The sequence below is a fragment of the Haemaphysalis longicornis genome, unplaced genomic scaffold, assembly GCF_048455015.1.
Source record: "Haemaphysalis longicornis isolate Haplotype H1 unplaced genomic scaffold, Haemaphysalis longicornis Haplotype H1 scaffold_2, whole genome shotgun sequence".
Lineage (NCBI taxonomy): Eukaryota > Metazoa > Arthropoda > Arachnida > Ixodida > Ixodidae > Haemaphysalis > Haemaphysalis longicornis.
The window spans coordinates 168,201,688-168,223,382 of NW_027526295.1; the positions used below are offsets into that span (position 1 = coordinate 168,201,688).

Genomic DNA, 21,695 nt, shown 5'->3' on the forward strand with positions numbered 1-21,695 from the left:
GTGGCAAGAGGACGAATCATTTCGAGAACGCGGGGCGGAAGCGAAGCGTCTCAGGCCTTCCGATGAACATTGATGCTATCGCAGGCATAAATCTGAAGAAAGGCTTACGGTGCCCTCGGACCATATTTTGCTGCGGTTGGAGATTGAGCGAAGGTAGTAAGCGACATCGGTATGCAATAAACGCTGGCGCGGCGCTAAGTCAGATGTCCCATACGGCGTATCAGCCGTCCAGGAAGTGATTTAAATCGCAACGCGTAACCAGATTACGTTCTGAGTGCAGTAACATCTTTACCTCTTAATGCACTTAGCATCTATGACTTCGTTTAACGGGACCCTGCAACACTTTTTTTCAACTTATTCCGAAGTCTTAAATGCTTCCACAGCGTAGTCAGCCGACACATCAACTACGTAGATTAGGAATCGCAAAGTATTTCAGCCAAAAATTTCTGTTCCTAGCCCATCAGATAACTAAGAACCTGCTCAAAAGACTTCTCGCTCTTTCCCTATCTTGGCGCTCTTCGACCGCTGCAAATACGTCATTTCAGCGGTGTAGCGACTATTGGCCGGCTTTTCCTTAGTCACAGCAGTGAACGCAGGCGTATCTGCTTCAACGAGCAAATCACACTGAGCCGTTCCGTGCTGGCGGTAGCTATAGCTTTCGCAGTGATTCTCGACGGGAAGAAAAAAGTGAAAGTGTGTATCGGACGTGTTGGAAAGTTCCTTCGATAGACCATGATTCTAGCTTGTGCGCAGGGGCAACCTGAACAAAATGTGCATAATCATTTAGAAGTAAGTTTAGAAGAACCAGCTGCACATTGAAAACAAAGGACAAAGTGTTAACAAAGAAGTGACAGGGAGACTGCTGGCTTCTTTGTTAACACTTAGTCTTTTGTTTGTTTTCAATGTTCAGCTGGTTCTTCTAAACTTAATATGCACAACTAGTTCAGCAACAAACTGTCTTGCGGTAAGAATATCCAATAAAAGTTCGTTGAAAGTTAAAGCTTGTCCCGTGCCGCCCTGTATTTGTTCTTTTATGCTCAAGACCCGTATTTCGCCCCAAACATCTACACTGTCGATAATATTCACGGCTGCGTACGTTTTTACAAGTCGGCATGTTGATGTCAGATTCCCCACCAACAATTGGGTTTCAAAGACAGACGACAAAAAAGAAGGGAGTGTTATGGCAGTAGAAGCGCCTGGCCTCGGGAGTATAAGCATACACAACGTCCAACAGCGGAAGCTCTGTGACACACCAAGGAATTAAAAAAAAAACGCAAACGGACGGCCACCACCATGTTAATTTTCGCTGTCCATGATTATTGATGTCACATGTCACGCAGTCGCTGATACGTTAAGCTACTTGAAGGCCTTCGATACGTTAAATTCATTATTTCGCTCAAAAACGTGTAAATAATGCATCTTATAAATTCTAGAACGCGCATTTAATGACTGAAATGACAGTGAGGACTCCCCGCTTTTTTCATTTTTATGTTAAAGAGAAACGTGGCTTCCATCGCCGCAAAAATATGTAGAATACGGGAAAAGGTACAGTGCTCTCGGATTGAAACGCGACACTGTGAGCGCGTGGCCGCCGTAGGGTGCCGCGATGAACGCCAGCGGAGCGGAGCGGGCGCGCATCGAGGCACCCTAAGCCGCCGGTACATGCAGCGCCGCCCGTGGACGCCCGTGGAAGCTAGGTGTTGCATTGTGGTATACCGCGAGGATGAGAGCGTGTTGACCGTACGCTTACTACTTCCGGTTTGCAATAAGCGGGGCTGTGGTTCCCCGCAGCGACAGCAGTGCGCTGCGAGCCTGGAGCGCAGGAGCGCGTTTGTGCGTCGCATAGAGTTTCTTACAGTACACACTAGAGAGGAATCTGGCGCTAGCGTTTATGCAGCTCACATCAAGGTCGTCTGTGTCGTCATGGACAGCCATTAAACATTGCGGTCGCCTTAGTTTCATCAATGGATTGGATTAAAACGTTTTAGTGACCGCAAATTTATACAAAGTGCCACAAAAACGCGAAGAATAGTGCAATTATGAAAGTGGAAAATAAAACAGGCTGTTTAAAACTAAGGAAAAAAGAAATACAGCGTATTTTTACTGGAACTGTTGTGTCTTGTTGCGACCGCGAAGGCCGACTGCAGCCGGGAAGAGGTCCAGAGCCGACAGGCCAACGTAACTGTTTACTTCATAGCGAGAGGTGAGCCGAAGCCAAAGAACAATGCCCCGACGGGCGAGGTTACAATACAGGACTCGAGCAGAGCAGAGCAGGACTCGAGCAGAGCAGACTCGATTCGCTGCTCTAACAGGAATGGTTTACAACGCTTGCGGGGGTCTATTTATACCCAAAAGCGGTAACGGTCAAAACGCAACAAGCGGCGACACGCCACGAACGTCACCGACACACACAACGCTCTTTCCACAGTTCGTTAGTCGTCGGTAGCCTGCGCGCACGTTGAGTCCGAGAGAGGGGAGAGAGGAGGACTCCGTTGCGATCGATGGGGCCTCTGTGTCCTTGAAGAGCGTGGAGACGAGCCTTGCCGGCAGCCGCCGAAGTTTTGAAATGCGCCCAAAGCGAAGCGTCTGACGCGGCTTGTCGCAACTTGTCACCGACATGGTGGCGCCTGTTTTCGAAGGCGCACGCAGTGGCTTCGCCGCACAGCCGAGGAGTGATGCGGGGAGGTACGGCGGCGCTGGCCGATATGTAACAGCCTGCTATTCCGCAGGCCAAGGTTGTAGTTACGAACAATGTTAATATTTGGGGGGTAACTCATTAGAGACTGTGATTTTATTGATTTTACCATTATTTCAAAAAATAAGTTGTTTTAAGAGTTTCGAAAGTTTTTTGAGCGTGCCTATGAAAACGTTGCCGTCGTGGTGAACCGGTGCACCGCGACCGCCAGCTAGTTTAACAAGAAAAATGAAAACGTGGCGTTAAACAGTCGTCGACGATGACAAGATAGGACGCATACAAGCGCCCGTATCTACCGTATCTTGTCTTCGTGGAAGTACGTTTTGTTTCTTCTTTTCGTCGGCTATAAATTTCGCGGCGGCATATTACCCGCTCAGTCATTCGCCCTTCGACTGCGGCATGAGCAACGTCAGGTGCGATCACGCATTGCCTGCTGTTTCACTGAACACGTCTACCACACAAACGGGAGGATTTCGGCTTCCTTGTAGCTCGTAAACGTGTTAATGCATAGTGAAGAAAGCCAATCCTCAAAACCGCTTAAGAATCCAGTTGTCATGCCAAGTCCAAGCCAAAAAGGGTGTCTTCCCATGAACCCCCACGACGACATGGCTTACGAGGCTCAGTTTTCTCGCTAGTATACTTACTAATAATCGCTATGGTGCGCCGGTGGTAGCCGCCCGGCGGTACGCGCAGCCAATTTCGCATCGTCCGCTCGCGCGCTCTTGTTACGCGTGTCCTTTCGATGCGACACAGATAATGGGCATGTAAGGCACGGTATCTGAATAAAACGAGCGTCTGCACTAAGGAACAGCCAACTTTATTCCATGATATAAACTAAAAAAAAAAATAAGAGAGCCGACGAAGTAATAATGCACCGCACCACACGAGAACGTGCCTGCAAAGGCGTCTTTCCTTTTTTTTTTAATTTACATCCTGGAATAAAGTTCGCGGCTCCTTCGTGCAGACGCTCGTTTTATTCAAATAAGCGTGACCGTGCATTACATGAACATTACTGTGTCGCATCGGAAGGGCACGAGTAACAAGAGTGCGCGCACACGATGTCGCGAAATCGGCTGCGCGCACAGCCGGGCTAGTACCGTCGGCGCACAAAACGCGTTCCAGCGCTACAGGCTCGCAGCGCCTCGCTGTCGCTGCGGGGAACCACAGCCCCGCTCATTGGCAACCGGAAGCAGTAACCCTACGGTCAACACGCTCTCATCCTCGCGGTATACCACAATGCAACACCTAGCTGCCACTGGCGTCTACGGGTGGCGCTGCATGTACCGTCGGCCGCGCGCTCGCAGTGTCGCGTTTCAAACCGTGGGCACTACATACTTTGTGTAAAAAAAACCTTCTATATAGTTTTCTTACAAAGGTCATGTAGCGCATTGTTACTTTAGGTTTATTACGGGGTCTTAGTGAAGACAGTTTAGAGCACCGTGTGGGGCGCAGTCTAGAGAAAAAGATTTAGAACTAATTCCCCTGCGCGCTTCTATTAGCTGAAACCTTCTTTTTGTACATGCATGGTTCCAAGTTCTATTGCAGGCTGCACACACTGTGTTTTTGAATCCGGCGAGATATTAAAGAAACTGCCGATGTGCACAATGAGTCTGCACCGAAAAAAAAAAAGAATTCCAGGTAGTCCGAAGGCAGGGTGGGCAGATGGCCCAATCCCTCGACTATAGCTGTCGTCCGAGCCCCGGTTCATGCCTTCATTACTTTTTGCTCAAATTGATACGGGCAGTGAAAATAAAATGAAGGTAAACTTGGCCTGGCCCAAGTCGGCTACACAGCACTGGAAATAGACACAAACGGGATGTTAAACAGGATGTAAAAGAAACGCAACGCTGTTTATGCACCGGAACTACAGTGTTCGTCGCGATCACGACCGCCATGGATGACCATAAAGGTCATCATACCATCATACCTCCTGCAACTACATTTATCGTCACGAAAATGAAGATTACGCAATATTTCAGAGTTAAGCAAAGTTGAATAGAGCCAACACGTGGGAGAACACAAGCCGGCAAAGAAGCATGTGGTAAAGTGGCAGCCAACGAATAGGCGGGCGCAGCTGTCACCAAAAAACAGGGTTGCGTTTGTTCGCTTACACAGCATGTCCTTCCATTAATGCACCGCGGAGTTGGAAGCATTCTCGATAAAACAAGAGGGATCATTCGAGCGCTGAAAAATATCCAAGGATTCGCTCAGCCACCCTGGCAACAGAACATATATACAGTAGAATCCCGCTCTTACGTTCCTCAGTGCTGCGTTTTCCCGGGTCTACGTTGTTTCTGTCTAGTCCCTGCGCAGTTCACATAGATCCCCATGCATTAAAATCCTCACTGTTACTCGTGGCTCTGAGTACGTTCCCGGACGATTCGTCGCAATCTGACACTCCGAAGCCGCCCGGGTATGCTGAACTAAAATACCGGGTATAGTGAACTACCCTACTGAAACGTTCCGTATGAGAATACGGAGTTCATACGGATTCTGCCGCCCCCAAGCACACCGAAAGTAGATGTTAGTATAAAAAACAGGGAATCACATTTGTGTGCCAATAAAAACGTTTGGCGCAGGTTTCGTGTTTTTATCTTCAATAATAAGCAAAATGACGCTCCATATGTTTTCCGTATAATCCGTATGTACGGAATTCATACGGACAATGATTTGGCGGTTCTAGTAAACTTACAGACATAAAATCAGTGTCAAATTCTTGGATACGTATGCGCTATTTCGTTCACATTTGTTTCTCAAAAATATTCCGTGTTTTGTTGCGGCTTCGTATCATTCTAGGAAAGTACTCCGTATTCCCATATTTCCGTATATACGGAAATTTTCAGGAGGGTAGAATACCGGGTATAGTGAACTAAAATACCAAGTATTCTAGTTATAGTTCACTGTAGCCAGGGCAACATGCGCGGACCGCCATTTTAACGTTTGACGAGCCTTGGCCAGGCTTGGCTGCGGAGCGGACTGCATGAAGCCGCACGAGGGTGATATTTGTTACCCCTAGATGGCCCTATGTTACTCTATGCTATCACCGTCATCACTGCACTTACAACGGAAGTTTCACTTCTGAATGCCGGAAGTGCGTGTTTGCCAGAAAGCATCACCTCAAGAATAGCACACGCTCTCGCCGTCATCATGCGCTTCAAGCTTTGAGCACACCATAGAACTTGCAACCGCGAACTTTGTCGGGACTTGATGGCGTGGTTAAAAAAGGGGGGCGCTTTCCCTTCATGAAAGCCGTGCTGTTCTAAGCGTAGTAGATAATCAGCCAGCGCGGAAGAGAGTCGACACCGCTAGGGACCTTCCACTGCCATGCCTGGTGTTTTCCAGCGATCGCCAGAAGCGGCAATCCTACATTGTCGAGTGTTTTTAAGGTTCGAAAGACAAAGTTGCAGGAATACATGGTTGCAAGTCCTGCGTTTTTTCAGTTGTTCCTCTTTGTTTTCCCGGTCCCGTGAAAAACGTATGAACGGGTTCCACGGTACGCCACGCTTCCCGGCAATACCGAAAATCTGAGTTGCATTTAAAACAAGAGGGCTAATGCATCCTCGCTAAGCCGAAAGTCAGTTGATACGTTTGAATAGACTAAGGCAGGCGAAATTCGCCAGAGATTATGGCAGAAGTCATCGCAGGCCTTGTGATCGTTGGTTCCACAGTTATGGAAGCTCAGGGAATTCATATCACGAAACTTCGGATGTTCTGAGAAGGACGTGTCGCCTGTGATAAGTAAACGGAGACGTAAGGAGTAAAATCAAGCGTCTAGGGGGGCGATGCAGCATGTCTGGAGCTTCATTTTGCATCGCTGCCATGACAAAAAACGGAGACTTATTTTTGCTCTCAACGTAATATTTCCCGTATACCGTCACTGACCTTGCTCAATACCCAGTCCGGCATTCATTTTGCAGGACTCTTCGCGGCGCTGCTCTTCGAGCAATAGGCCAAATATGCAATTCACTACTGCTTATAGAGGCTGCTGAAGTATTCGTCAACATTTCGTTTTCAAAAGTGACCCATCTACCCGTTTCATATAATGGTATTGGGCATTAATCGAACCCCGTCGGAAGGGAAAGTTGTCAAAGCCATCAACTTCACCGCCTCCTATCTCGTCACGGTGCAGAGTTGCGGATTTATTAGAGTACTATATTTCATGTCTGATATGTCCTAACTTCTCTCCCTCACCGGCGCAGACGCACCTGTGTGCAAGTCTGGCGAGCGGCTGGTGTACGCGGCGCGGCCTTCCAAGCTTCTGCACGTGGCCTGCGAGGTGCAGGCGCAGCCGTCGACGGTCTCGTTCCGCTGGCGCTTCAACAACTCGGCGCACCAGAGCGTCCGCCTGGACACATACAGCTGGGAAGGGACGCGCAGCGTGGCCCGCTACGTGGCCCGGTCGCAGCAGGACTACGGCACGCTGCTGTGCTGGGCCAGGAACCAGGTCGGAGACCAGAGGCAGCCCTGCGTCTTCGTCATCGTGCCTGCAGGTGCAGTTTGGAACTATAAGTTCATTTGCACAGGCAGAGCGCCCACCCAGTGGGTAGACAGAAATGTAATGGCCCTAGCCGATGATGTTCACGCCACCGGAGGGAAACAAAACGTTATTCTTATACTGAGAGTTCGCTTTGCAACAGGCGGTGTGATGCTCTAGCTGTAGTCAGGAAACGACGCGGTTGGCCAGAAGGTTTGACAGGGCGCCAAAAAAAAAAAAAAAAAAAACAACAACGTTACTTTTCTGCCGGCTCGGCTTCTCTCATGACAACGCACAAATGTGGGCTACTTGATTCGAACTGTGAAACATGGTTAAGTAGCGCGGTAAAGACGGTACAGTAAAAAAGAGACCACACAGTAAAATTGAGAGTCGAGCTAGTTGGTAAAAATACATTGTTTGAAAATTTAGCGCCAACTATAAAACACGGACAAGAAAGAACGACATCGGCGGTTTAACACACCGCCGATGTCGTCCTTTGTTCTTGTCCATGTTTTATAGCTCTAGCTTAATTTTCGACAATGGAGACCACACAGGACCATCGCTAATCATGCGTGGTCTCTTCTTTATTGTCCCGTCCTTACCGCACTATTTAACCATGCTCCCATGAAATATTCACGTATGCTGTTTGCGTATACTGTTTACGTACAGTCATTTCTTCTATTACCTCGGGCTATTTTGTTAAAGGAAGAAAGCTGTAAAATGCGAATTCAGGAAACGTTCGAACCTGGCCTGAAAAGCGAGGAGCTCTTATACGTTCGCAGTTACTAGATTCATGTAGCACACGGAGGTGTAGCTAAGGCTCGAAGTTTTTTTTCACGGCAGGAGTACTGTCTGCGTCTTGTGGTCAGATAAATGGGCTCTTGAAGCAGTACTGATATAAAAATTTTTTCCTGCGAGTGTGGAACCTCTGTAGAAAGGGTAGTTATCGCCATCCCAGTACGGAACTCTATGATTTGGTGGCTGCATTAGATACCTTTATTAGCCCTTTGAATTTTTTCGCAATTTTATTTATAAATTTATTACTACGGTATTCATTGCTTCGGCACCCAAAGAATACCCAGACGTTGAAAAATGCAGCAAAAGAAAGCGGATTTCAAAGTTATCTATTGCGCGGGCATTTCTTATCCCGCTAAGCTAAGGATGTGGAGCACTTAATAACAATAATATTAAACCTTTTCAAATTTTGAGAACTAGTTTAAAAAGGTGATCCACGAGTACCTTCCCACATGCGAGTCGCGAATGCAGCACGACGACGTGGTGTTCACTCTTAATTGCGACGATGCGATCGAGTACTGCGTTATAATTCTCCATTGATTATGACTCTAGTAGTATTTTCTTCCCGCTTTCAGCAAGCAATATCGCTCAATAATAATGAAAAAAATGTATCATTCAAGAGAGGTAAGAACACGTAGAAGTTACTATAAAACACACGCTGCAAACGTCAAACACTGTGGAGTGTTTGACAATAATTTGAAAATAATATGGCGCGTTGAAAACAGCGGCTGAAAATAAAGGAATCAATCTGGTTTTTTGGAAGATATCGCGCTGGCAGGAAGGAATACGTTTTCTTTTCGAAACGACACACGCATCACGACACTCAGAGGCTGCTTCTTTTCACAGAAACAAACCTTTCTGGCGTCCTGTAACCCGAAGGCGTATACTTATAAAGTGAATGGCCACCGAAATACAAAACGGCAGGAAGGCTGGCCTAGAAGTTCCACGCTGTCGACGAAGCTTGCGTGAGTTCGCAACACAACACGTTCATGAGTGCTTAGTTGCACGCTGTTTGCTTATTCAGCGGAATATGCACTGCCCCCGCTGATATAAGAACCAACGAGCACACCAGGTCTTGCCAGCTGTGATACGCCGCCATTTCCAGACCTAAACTGAATAGTCGTGGTCTTCTGGTGTATGCAATACAAAAAAAAAGGCTTTAAATCTATAATCGACTAACTGGTTTGCGGAAAAAAAGAACAATTTGCCACGCAGAAATTTCAATGACACGCAAAGGCATTTTGCTTATATAGCAAGGCTAAATATGCTTACAATATAACTTGAGATAAGTAATGTGGCTCTGACGCATATCAAGTGAAGTCGGTTTGGTCACGACATTACGGCGGCATGCCTCTGCGACGTGGCATAAAAAAGTTCATTGGCCAAAAATGAAATATCTACGAAGTTGTAGAAAGCAAGGGCTGCAAATCATAAAGCGCGGAAAAATAACGGAAACTTAAACGTAAGCGATAGGTTCCTACTGCTGAGTTTATTATTTTTTTTCTGGGAATGTGCTACCTTAGTGTGACAGCTTCGTTCTCGGCGTTGTGTTTGTAGGGCTTTCTTCATGGACTCGATGATCTTGCTTGTGGACCGGGGCACATTACTACATTGGTCTGGGTGTTGACTAAGTGCTACAAACTGTGTCATGACCGATTCCTCATGCTTTTCTTATAGGTTCTGAGTTCCTAGTTTCCAATGAAGGTCTGATAGCGATGCTCATCTGCCTGGTGTTCGTGCTCATCATTCTAGTCGTCTTTATCTACTTCCTCGTCAAGTGGAGGAGGCGGAAGCACAGCAAAGACGGTGAGGAAGGGTGACCACAATGTCGTCTATAGCACTCTTGCAAGAAAAGAAGGGAGAAACTCAAGACCTCAGGCTTCTTGCCAAAGAAATGGCTTAGTTTGCCGGGTACTTATTCGTACATAGATAAGTGCGGGGCCGACACCCCAATAAAGTGTTACCCATACAAAATGATAACACTTTTGTAATCGTTCACTGCGGTGAGACCACCGAAAAAATAATCTAAGCACTGTAGTAATTACTGTCATTGGAGTCCCACAAACTCAGTAATAGAAGGATGTTAATTGGGGCTAGTTGGTACTGCTTCATCTTGAATCGCGCTGGGAATACTACGACAAATTGGACGACAAGGGAAGCGGGATGGACTCCGAACCATTCCTCTTGTCGTCCAATTTGTCTTAATATACCCAACACAATTCAACATGAAGTCAGTAGCAGAAGTTCGACAGCAAAATACCTATAAAAAAATGAAACAACTAGTGCGGAGAACAAGAGAACAACTTATCAAACCGGAGGAACAGTTTAAAAAGCCTGCGAATGGTTAAACAAAGCAGTAGAGAAATTAAACTGTAGGAATGAGGTAAAAAAGCATTCAATACGCGAAAAAAAAAAAACACAGCTCTGTCGGTAACTTGAGAAAACACTTTAAAAGATGTCAAGCCGCCGAAAGAATTGGTGGTATGAATTATGCATTTAGAGGATTGGGGAGGCTTTAATGCTGTGCCCAGTGCGATGCAATCTGGGGTACTTCTGCGGTGTCCTAAGCTCAAGAAGGAGGTCCGCATAAGAGACATTTTTAGATACGACTTTGAGCAGGGAAGGGAGATCTGAGCGCAAATGTGTGCAGCTCAGTAAAGAGACGGAAGGGACTATAGGCAATCAAGGCCCGGGCTATGGATGTAATTGCGGCATGCTTAATACTAGCTAGACGAGGCGAAAAGCGATAACGCCTGTGTGTCGAGGTTTCGATGCACGGTAAAGATCGTCAGGTGTTCAAAATTTATCCGGAACCCTCCACTACGGCGCACATCATAGATCTATATAGCTTCGGTTTGTTAAACCCCACAATCATATCAATAAAACGTAGATATATTTTATTTCTCCTCGCGTTTACATATTCCCTGTAAACAAGCTAAGTGGTTCCCTTCTACGTGATCATTCATCGTGTTTAAAACATTTTTTGATAGGTAAATACCTGACCCTATACATATATGCTCGAGCGTTGCTCGATAACGCAGTGTGGTTGCACGGGGAAGCCGCGAACGAAGTTCGCACCATCGGCTTGCGATTTTGTGAGGGGCTCATGCGCAGTACCTTGCATACAGCGCCCGTGAACCTGCACAGCGTGTACCCTGCAAGGTTGCTTGAAAGGTGTTGATATAACCAAAGATGCTTGTGAACATGGCTTCGTAACAGCGGAATTGTTTGAGTTTGGGCGAGTTAGTTTATGATTTAGTGTAAAGTCAGCCTAAACGTAAAACGAAGAATAGTCGGTAAAACTAGTGTCACTAGATAGGGTCCCAGAGTATCAGCAACTCTTTTCTCCTACGTTTCTGTGCCACCGCCGTGATAATTGGTCAGTTCGCATCACGTGAGATGTGTTTACACTGCGACGGTTCATGGGCATCGCCATTTCGTTGTTTACGCGTTTTCTGTTGGTCAACTATGATAGTCTTAGCTTGTACTCCCGGTTCTGCGGCTGCGCGCCACCGGCACCGCTCCGAACGCGAATAAAAGATAACGCGCTTCGCAGCACTTCAGCGGCAGCGCCGAATTGTGTCCGAAGATGCCCTGTTGCTGCGTCTTCGGCAGTGTTGTTTACAAATGATCTCGCCAAAGTTAGCAGTGAGACCGCAGAAGCGGCAATCTGGAAACACTGGTAAACACCAAAATGGCCGCCGTTGCTCAGTTGCGTGCCGAAGTGACGGTAATCTCTATCTTATCTAGTGACACTACGTAAAACCACACAGGAACATATTTGGGCTAGTCATGCAGTGTTACGTAGATTCGTCAGACAGCAAGGCGGGGTGAAAAGATATTTCCGGCTGTCATCTTAATATGGGGCTCTTACGCAAAGTACGAATGTCGAAGAGAAAACAGTTCTCGAGTGACGCTTTTCGTCATCTATAAAAATGTTACGCAGCGCACAGCTCGCGCATCGACCCTCCCGTTTTATCTGGTCGTCCTTTGTTCTTTCAGAGCAAAGACTGAGAGCCGACTCGCAAGGCAGTTGCGGCGGCGCCACCGCATCAGCAGCCAGCAGCAGTCACATGGCGGCTAGCACCATGCTCTCGCTGGGCCCTTCGAGAAGCAGCAATGGCAACGTCGGCCCCGGCGCCATCGTCAACGGCGGCAGATACGTCGCCGCACCGCGCTGCTCGTAGTCGCCGTGCCGAGCCAAAAAGGAGGACCCGTACCATTCCAGGCCCCCAAATTCCCAAACACGTGTGCGGGATGGATGGCCCTTACATCAGTCTGAGCTCTATTCTTGCTTACCAGTGCGTGGCCCCTGCTTGTCCGCCGATCATGCACTTCGTGGCAGCGAAAATGTTATCCGTTGACGCGTACACGGGTTGTGCTGTGTGGACGCTGAGAACGCCAGCCGGGACGAATGTGTGCGTGTTTGTGTGTTTTTGCGCGCAAGTGGAACACTTTGCCTGGACTGCAGATGAAGACAGCGCGCGCTTCTCACGTGACTGTACAGAGAAAGGCCACTCAATGGATATTGGCGTGAAGCGCCCATATCGTGAAAGCAATGTATCCTCTTCCGCGTAAGCTGTGTATTATAAAACGTGTAGTGAAAGTTCCACTTAAAAAAAGTTAGGTAGTCGAATGAAACAAAGAGTTATGAATGAATATTGTCAATATATGAGCAAATGAAATCAAAATATTTGACATAAAGCTTAAGCGACATTTCGGGGATGTGTTCTCCACTCTGAGAGTTACTTTTTTTTGTTTTTGTTGGTAAACAAATGCCTGTGCTTATATGGTACTTTGCATACAACGTACTTTAGTTGGCGCGAGTGATACGAATAATGAATGGACAATTGTTTGACGTTTTCCGCGCCACACAGTCCGCCATGTTACCACCCGAAAGAAGTTTAGGCATTAGGCAGTAAGTTTGTGCGTTTCAGCAAGTCTTGATCCAGTCAATAATGCCAGTAATATTTTGCAGTTACGGGCGATTCATACAAAAAACGTGCAGATACGGGCACAGGATATACTGTTTTGGGCGGAAGAAAATTAAAGAAAAATAAAATGTCGCGCGCATAGGAGAGGGGCGGCAATTCCTTTTTTCTTTTGTTTTTGCAACATCTCCGCAGCCGGTACGACGAAGACATTTCACCAAGTAGGCCTATGTTTGACGGTACGTATCTACGCTCTAAGTTATCACCTATCCTGATTTCATGTGGGAACGTTGCAGAAGCCATAAACGTTACGGGTTGTTTCTCTTCTGAAGCAGCCCGCAGGAGAGTAACAACAACAACAACAACAACAACAAAAAAAAAAAAAAAAACAATGGTCCTGCTCTCGTTGTAACAGAGCTTCAAATGTTTTTGAGTAAAAATAAAACAGCCAAAAATTCACGTAATTGGAATAAATGAAGGAAGCCGTTTGAAGAGTCTTCTTATTGTAAATGATGAACACACAAGTGGGAGCTGTAGCGGTTTTAATTGGGCGAGAACATAGGAGCCTTGACTTAAGTTTGAGCTTTTTGGAGCCGTATACACCGATCCAAACCTTCAACAAGTTTTTATGTCCTTTATAGAGGGCGTCACGGTAGGATTATATACCTATCAAAGAGAAAAGACGGGCGTGTGGAAACTCAAATTCAGGCCCGTGAAGCGAATACAGGCATCCAGCCACAGATAGACGGATGTCTTATGCATAGGGTTGAAGTCTGCATATTTACGTTTACGTCGTCATTTTAGCGCGAGCAAGAAAGCAAGAATTAGCAAATTAAATACTTCACTAGCGAATGTTTTCTGCTTCGTTCACCGCGTGTACTCGCGACAAAGCGGTAGCAGTTCATTTTATCCAAAGGCATCATTGTTTAGAAGTTTACTGCTTTAAAGTTGATTGCGCGGTTGCTCAGGCACATGGTCACAAGCCTAGAAGTTTATTTTCAAAGTTATTTCAAACAATCGAAATAAAATAATAATTTATGCTTCAAAGACATGGTGAAAGAAACAATTTCGTATGTTGGACAAGTACACCTCAAAGAATTCGAGACCAAACTCTGCAAAAGAACTTTGAACAGGTAGGTCTTCAATTGTCCCAAAGAATGTCCTTTTTGCATAATGCCCACCCCGGGCTACACGCCTCCATGTATCCGTCAAAATGCCTGCAATGCTGCAAAGGTAAAAGTATACGGAAAGGTAACGACGATATCAGGTGGGTCACGCTACTGGACTTATCAATCAACTGTGGAAAGCCCACGTTGTAAAATTTACACTTCTCTATGAAATGCCAAAATATTGCTCCTTAAGGGCAACGTTGCACACGTATGTAAAGGAAACTAACGCGTAAACTAAACAAAAAGAAAGGAAGATATTCCTTAATTATTACTCTTAGGCAGCATGTCCGCGTTGTTTTAAGTATATAGAAGCACTAGGAGTAAAAACTACTAAAACTACTGGCATGCTAAATTAGCACTAGTGGCCGCCACAAAAACATTTTTCGATGCTTTAATAGCTGAAAGGGTCTTTACCGTTGCAATGCGTTTTGTACATAACGTGCGTGTTCGTGACAAATTTCTAGTATAAAAAAGCAGAATGTTGTTATTACCGTCATCACGCGGGTTCTTGCAGCTGTATTCGAGGGTCAGAAGAAACTTGTTAAAGACCTGACGTTCTTCGTTCAACGGGCTTCGTTTTTCAAGAAATCTACGGGCATAAAATGGATTCAAGTTGGAGCCTTTGCCCACAGGTCCAGAACAGTGGAGCCAATCAATATGTCTACGCTACTTTTCTCTGGTTGAAAGCATAACAAACGGGTAAAAAAATACCATAGCATAGCGGCGTGGCCCTGATGCCAATTGCTAACATGTAGGCTACAATATCGTCTGAAAATCCCCTGTTCTTTAAATATTTACCGGGTCCGCGTGATGCTGACTCCTCCCAGTCAAGCCTCCTGAATACACTTTCTTGTGGACACAGCAAGCAAAAAACAAGCTATTTCGATATGTGCTTTTAAAAGTACGTCAACTGCGAGAGAACTACAACATGGGATGTAAGCAATTCTGGCAAGATAATGTCTCACCACGTCACACTCTTCCTCACCAGGAATCGGTCACCCTTCTTGTAAAGGACTATGATGCCAGTGCATCTCGTATATGTCTTCGAACAGTTTTATGTAGGTCTCTTATATTGCGTGTTATTTTAATCTTCCCATTAATGCGGCAGCGTCTACAATCACAGTGCGTTTTCGCACAGCCTATAAATTGCATAAAGGGGTTTTATACGATTTTATACGCGGATTTTATACGACGTCATGGATGATAGAAATGTGAACAATTCTGGAGTACCCTTTCTGAATCCAGCCTGTTCTCTACGAAGGTGGAAATCTACTCTGTCGTTCATGCTAATAATATAATGCGAAAGCTTTAGTTTACTAGGTAGGTCCCAAAATTTGGCGTGACGCCAATGAGATGGCCCACAAAATAGTCGACGGCTCAAAGAATAAAATAACTGGGGAAATAATGCTTGAACGCGAACTATGTAAAGGCAAGAATCCCAATCTATTAAAACCACCGGAATGGTTCACACATGTCAACATTGTATAACAAAGGAAACTCTAGGCATATTAAAGCAAAACATAAGTACATAACCGAAACTATCACAGTTTTGTTTCTTAACAATGCACTTTGGCATGTTTTTCACAATATAAAAAAAAGAGGCTAGAAACTGCGTCGACGAGAGGCGACACAAAAGCCATCACAATAACAAAAGTTGTGGGCTCGAGATGCTCCGAGCACAACAACGACAGAAGTCAAAAATCAAAGCGCCTTTTTTAAGAGAAAGATGGTCAAAACGCGATACTTTCTATATATACCATGCAACCTGATTCAAAGACCAAAAGCAAACAGCTTCTACCTTGTTGGAATGACACAATCGGATAAACTGGACAAACGTCGTATAGACGTCGGTACTTTGTCCGACACAACTGGAGATGTGTGCGAAGCTGCTCATCTTTGACCAGTACACTGAGTGAGAAGCGCCTTGCCTCTCGTATTGACCTCAGCGTAGAAGTTGCCTTCAGAAGGCAGAGACAGATGTGTATAACTCGAGCCTGCATACTCTATAACAGCTTTGTCTTGTCCTCTGAAAGGGGGACGACTGCTGGGAGCAGTATCGGAGCAGTCTTTTGCAGAGTGCTGAGTAGATACGTAGGAGGGGCTCAACAGAACAGCCTGCTGAGCCGCTGGTCAGCATGCGTAAAACCTGAGCAAATGATCCCAGCTTCTCCTTGAGACGATCGTGTGGGGACCGCGCCATCGACCTGTTATATGTTACGCCCAGGAATCGGTGTGAGTCCACAAAGGGTATGGGGAGCCTTGCTGCCGAAACCTCATAGCGGGAGACATCAAGCCTGGTGAGGGCTATATTAACAGTCTTTGGCACGCACTTCTCAATTCCAATGAGGCTGATATTAAATAGGTTTGGGCTTAAAATGCCACCTTGTGGCACGCCTCGCGTGACATTGTGAGAGGCTGTTTCGCCGTCCTTCGTGGAGACATTGACAGATGGGTCGGAGAGGTAATCGGATTATCATGCATACATGTGACCTCCGATGCGTACCTATTCCACTGCAGATCTTATCGCCTCATGTACCACACAGTCAAATGATCCTTCAACGTCAATGAACACTGCTAGAGTGATGACGCTGGGGTTTTGCACCGTTTATGTGGTTGACAAGGGCAAACACGTTGTCGATGCTGCTGCGAGACTGCCTGAATCCGGTCATCACAGGGGCATACACATTCCGGTTTGTCAAGTCCAAGTTTAAGCGAACAAGGACAATTTTCTCCTTCAGCTAATGCGACGAAATATGGCTTAAGATAACCAAAAACCTACGACATCCGAGAGAAAATAAGAACGGGTGGTCGAGTAACCGGTTCTAAAACGCGCTATTATCGGTAAGGGACTGAGGCCGACAATCCGATTGTATGTAACCGCAGTTCCAAGCGAAGCTTATATGGTTAGGGTTCTATGTATTTTCTCCTTCAGCTCAGGAGATCAGTGGACCGATAAGACTGAATTTCTGTAGGAATTTTAATGCGTAGAATTCTTTGCCCAGTACCCTAACAGCCAGGAGCGTGTAACGCCCTGCATTACCACAAAAATGCAGATATCGCAAAACGTCCACATGTAATCGTTAGAGTAATCGTTAGAGTTAGAGCCAATTTGTCGAATGAAATTTGGAAAAACTAAAAAAATAACAAAAATACAAACAATTACGGTAAATGTCAGAACGTATACCGCATGACATTTCCAAAAGAATGCAGATTACACGAAAGTTGCACCTGTAATTGTTATATTAGCGTAAATGGAGATAATTGGTCGAACGAAATATTGAAAATTTAAAAAAAATCAGAAAAAGATAAAATAATTACGGGAAATAGTGAAACGCCCTGAATTTCTACAATAATGCACACTTCGCGAAAGTTCTAAATGTAATCGTTAGAATAACGTAAATGGAGATGTTTGGTCGAGTGAATATTAAAAAAACTAAGAAATAGCAAAAAATAAAAAATAACGAAAACGTGAAAACGTATACCGCAGGGCATTTCCACAATAATGGAGATTTCGCGAAAGTTTCACCTGTAATTGTTGTAATTGCGCAAATGGAGATAATTGGTCGGACAGGATTTAGAAAACAAAAAAAAATTTGGATGGAACAAACTCACACTTAAGACAGGCGGCATGAGCACGAGGTCGCGGGTTCGATTCCCGGCCGCGGCGGCCGCTTTTCTGATGGAGGCGAAAAGCAAAAACGCCCGTGTGTACGAGATTTCGGCGCACGTTAAAGATCCCCAGGTGGTCAAAATTAACCCGGAGCCCTCCACTACGGCGCGCCTCATCGCCTGCGTTGCGTCGGCGCGTTAAACCCTACAATCAATCAAGACAGGCGGCATAAGAATGCTACGCATTAGTAGATAATTCCTTTGAATTTCTGCAGAATTTTTGTTAGGATTTGAGTACAGCAACAAGACGACCGCGCTCCCAGGCTGGCTCGAGGCGGCCCGTTTCCCAGCTGTGGTTGCTCGCACCGAAAAGGAAACCATTCTACTCTGTCAACGTGAATGACCAGCAGCGCTTTTTAGCACACGGCATAGAAAAGACGCAGAAATTGGTGAAGGGTATAAACAAATTTTGCTTTACGTGACGGCCATCCTCAATAAAAACACTAAAATACATGCGCATATTTTTATTTCGACGCTACTGGTGTTCGAAATGGTGCCTATATATACCTTAGTCTATTCGAAAGTAGTAAGCAAGAGATGAGACGCTTAAATTAAGCGCTGGAGGTGCAATTATGTTTTGAATGGCGTGCTACTTTGGCGCTGACCTCGTGCTAGTAGCATGCACTGCGGGACATTCTTTTTCCAACAATTTCGCTCTAGAACGTCTTCCGCTTCAAATACATTTCAAATACATAGAACCCTAGCCATATAAGCTTCGCTTGGCACTGCGGTTACATACAGTCGGATTGTCGGCCTCAGTCCCTCAGCGATAATAGCGCGTTTTAGAACCGGTTACTCGACCACCCGTTCTTATTTTCTCTCGGATGTTGTAGGTTTTGGGTTTATCTTAAGCCATATGTCGTCGCAATAGAAAGTAATATCGCTGCTATAAAAAGGCTCAATAGCTGAGGCCAAATATCGCATTATAGAAACGTGTAATAATAAATATATATTCTCTTTGTCTCGGAGACCTTTCTTATTCCATCTCCGGACCTTACAACATGTTCTTGTATACATAACCCGCAGTACCTTCCTGACAGCAGAAAATCCCCGATAGGTGGTTATCATTTTTTTTCTTTACAAACAGTACATTCTCCTTTCAATTAAAGTGAATTCCATTGAACTTTGGCATTTTCCTCCTAAATCCCTGGATACGGAATAAACGCCGGGAAAAAGCACGACGAGTTGGTCCTTTGCCAGATTGGTGATACCCCTGTTTTTTTTTTAATCTACGACATACTTCTCCATCCCAGTCAACGGAAAACTAAAGCTAACAAGGTAATTTACCAGAATCTCATAGTAAGAGCAATCAATAATAGAGTAAGGAACGTGCACTAAGGGTAAGCTGGACAGTTTTCCGGGTTACGCTAACGGCGTATTCATTTCGGTGGCTTTCATTTTGCGAAAAAATACTCAACAGCAACTCTTCTTCCATTATGTGCGCTGCGAACAATGTAGCCTGAGAAGCTGACGAGCCGTTCTGGAAAGCGATCAATTGGTGTTCGTTATGTCTGATTTAAGATTCAAATTTTATTATCGAGCTCTCAAGTGTTTCTACTGTTGCTCGATGCAGCATGTTTGAGGCAGCACTCCTTTCGTTTATAGCCGTCTCACACCAGAAGAGCATCTGTTTTCTTCAACTTTTTCTCTTTTTTCATGCCACAAAGTTCGGGCTTTGTCTCTGGCCCCTGTTTGCCTTGCTATCAAAACATTTTACAGGTTATTTTGCCACGCTACTTCCTTCGGGGCTTTCCTCTCGGTATTAATGACTCGCACTTTTCAATAAACCATCCATGCCTCCAGGGTTTACTTAGTGCCCTGTTTCTGCTTATTTTGTTCTAACTTCTGCATGGTGTGGTCTCGCGAAACATCCTTCTCCCATCGGGTACAAGGTACAGAAAGATGGCTAGAATAATATCACGCCTCCCTTGTTCAATCCAAATCACCCCAAAAAGTTTCCCGCGAGAATATTGTCAAAATATTTTTTTCTTTCCCGCGAGATCTTGCAGCTCTATCTTAATATTTTGGTCCTGCGAGCCCATCTCGTTTGAAGTTGAGGCCCACATTTGAAGGGATGGTACATTATCCAAACGTTATTTACACAACCGCTTCAGAGCGCGCACGGGAAGGGGGGGTAGCGAGGAGCACGATAATTGTATACTTTGTTATAACTTAAATTGCGGTACTGCCGACTGGACCTAGCTCCCTTGTATCTCAGAAAAAAATTAAAACATTTACTAAAATACGTGTTCGGAGGATCTCCGCGTGGTGAGAGACGAGGCTTAGGCTTCTAAAATAGCCTATGTGGAGATGTAGGGGACCATTACTCATCGTACAGTCCTTCCCATTTGGTACCCGTACAAAAAGCGCGCCTCTTAGCTGAAAGCGAGTAAAAAAAGGTGAGAATTCAGCGCACGTCCTAGTTGCCCGAGAAGAATAAGTTTTATTTTAAGTGAGAAACCTAAGACCGAAAAGCACAGCATGTGGATTCCCAGTAAGCGAATAACTAAAGGAAAACTCATTGCGATGCAACTCAGAAGTGTTTTTTTTTGTCGACATAGAGGGAAAGAAAGAGATGGACGTGTGGATATTTCACATTAGCACAAAGACTAATGTTCAGAGTGTGAGCAGTCAGCACCGCAGGCACGAACTTCTGTGTTACATCTACTCGCCACGTGCATAAGAACGCAAATACACGGTCCAGAGAAATGGTGGGATTTAGGCAAGTGGAAAAAAAAGAGGTAAAATTCAATTAAACTATCAAGAACCTCTTCAAATGATATTCAGTATTTCAATCTCGGTCTTGATTGCCCTTCTTTCTTATTATTTTGAGTCGTTCGTCTGCTCTTATGCGCCCCTGCCTTGGCGCATCCTTGAATCCGGAAAAAGTAGAGAGGAGTATTAAAAAAAAACGAATGAGGAGACAGACAGACAGACAGACAGACAGACAGACAGACAGACAGACAGACAGACAGACAGACAGACAGACAGACAGACAGACAGACAGACAGATATAAGATGCTCTATAGCCTTGACAGGTTGCCAGAATTGCGCCATTCGAAACTGTCAAACAGTATTTATGGAGCAAAATTACATGCATCTCTTACAATGAGCATCAATAACTTGATGAGCATGGAAGGTTGGATTTGAGGAAGCACACAGCGCTGACATACGAAGTGAAGCATACATGCATCGCAATGAATGAATGAATGAGTGATAGATAGATAGATAGATAGATAGATAGATAGATAGATAGATAGATAGATAGATAGATAGATAGATAGATAGATAGATAGATAGATAGATAGATAGATAGATAGATAGATAGATAGATAGATAGATAGATAGATAGACAGACAGACAGACAGACAGACAGACAGACAGACAGACAGATAGATAGATAGATAGATAGATAGATAGATAGATAGATAGATAGATAGATAGATAGATAGATAGATAGATAGATAGATAGATAGATAGATAGATAGATAGATAGATAGATAGATAGATAGATAGATAGATAGATAGATAGATAGATAGATAGATAGATAGATAGATAGATAGATGGAGGTAGGTAGGAAGAGGGGCAGGGAATTATAGGCCTGGAAAATTCAATGAAGTACGTGACCCCTAGTGGTCTCAGCTGTGATGTGAATGACATGGTGTCCACACCTGGACCAGCGAAAATAGTCCTTAAGCGATTACCAAAACATACGAAGCAGACTTCAAGCTTTTCCGTCATGCATTACGCTGGAGAAGGTTTTCGAGGTATTAACTTAAAGGACTGCGACTTCGAACTTTCAACTGACTGAAAGGATTCGGAATGGTAAAGTAAGCAATGGATGCTGCTGTTTTCGACTACAAAATGCGTTTATAATGATCATAATTGGTCTCTATGCAGGCGTTATTCATTCAACGCATTGTCTTCTTGCGCGCACTGGGGTTCAGTAAATGCAGCGCTG

The 21,695-nt window shown here is 45.1% G+C and overlaps 1 protein-coding gene across 1 annotated transcript in view; it reads left to right on the forward strand.

The window, feature by feature from the left end:
* LOC144169456 (neural cell adhesion molecule 2-like) overlaps positions 1-13,860 on the forward strand; it is a 181,498-nt gene extending 167,638 nt beyond the window's left edge. The window contains exons 8-10 of the mRNA XM_077698634.1: positions 6,895-7,185; positions 9,642-9,770; positions 11,967-13,860. Of these exons, the coding sequence (XP_077554760.1) occupies positions 6,895-7,185; positions 9,642-9,770; positions 11,967-12,151 (605 nt within the window). The 3' untranslated portion in view covers positions 12,152-13,860. The remainder of the gene's footprint in view (positions 1-6,894; positions 7,186-9,641; positions 9,771-11,966) is intronic.
* The last annotated feature ends 7,835 nt before the right edge of the window (positions 13,861-21,695 follow it).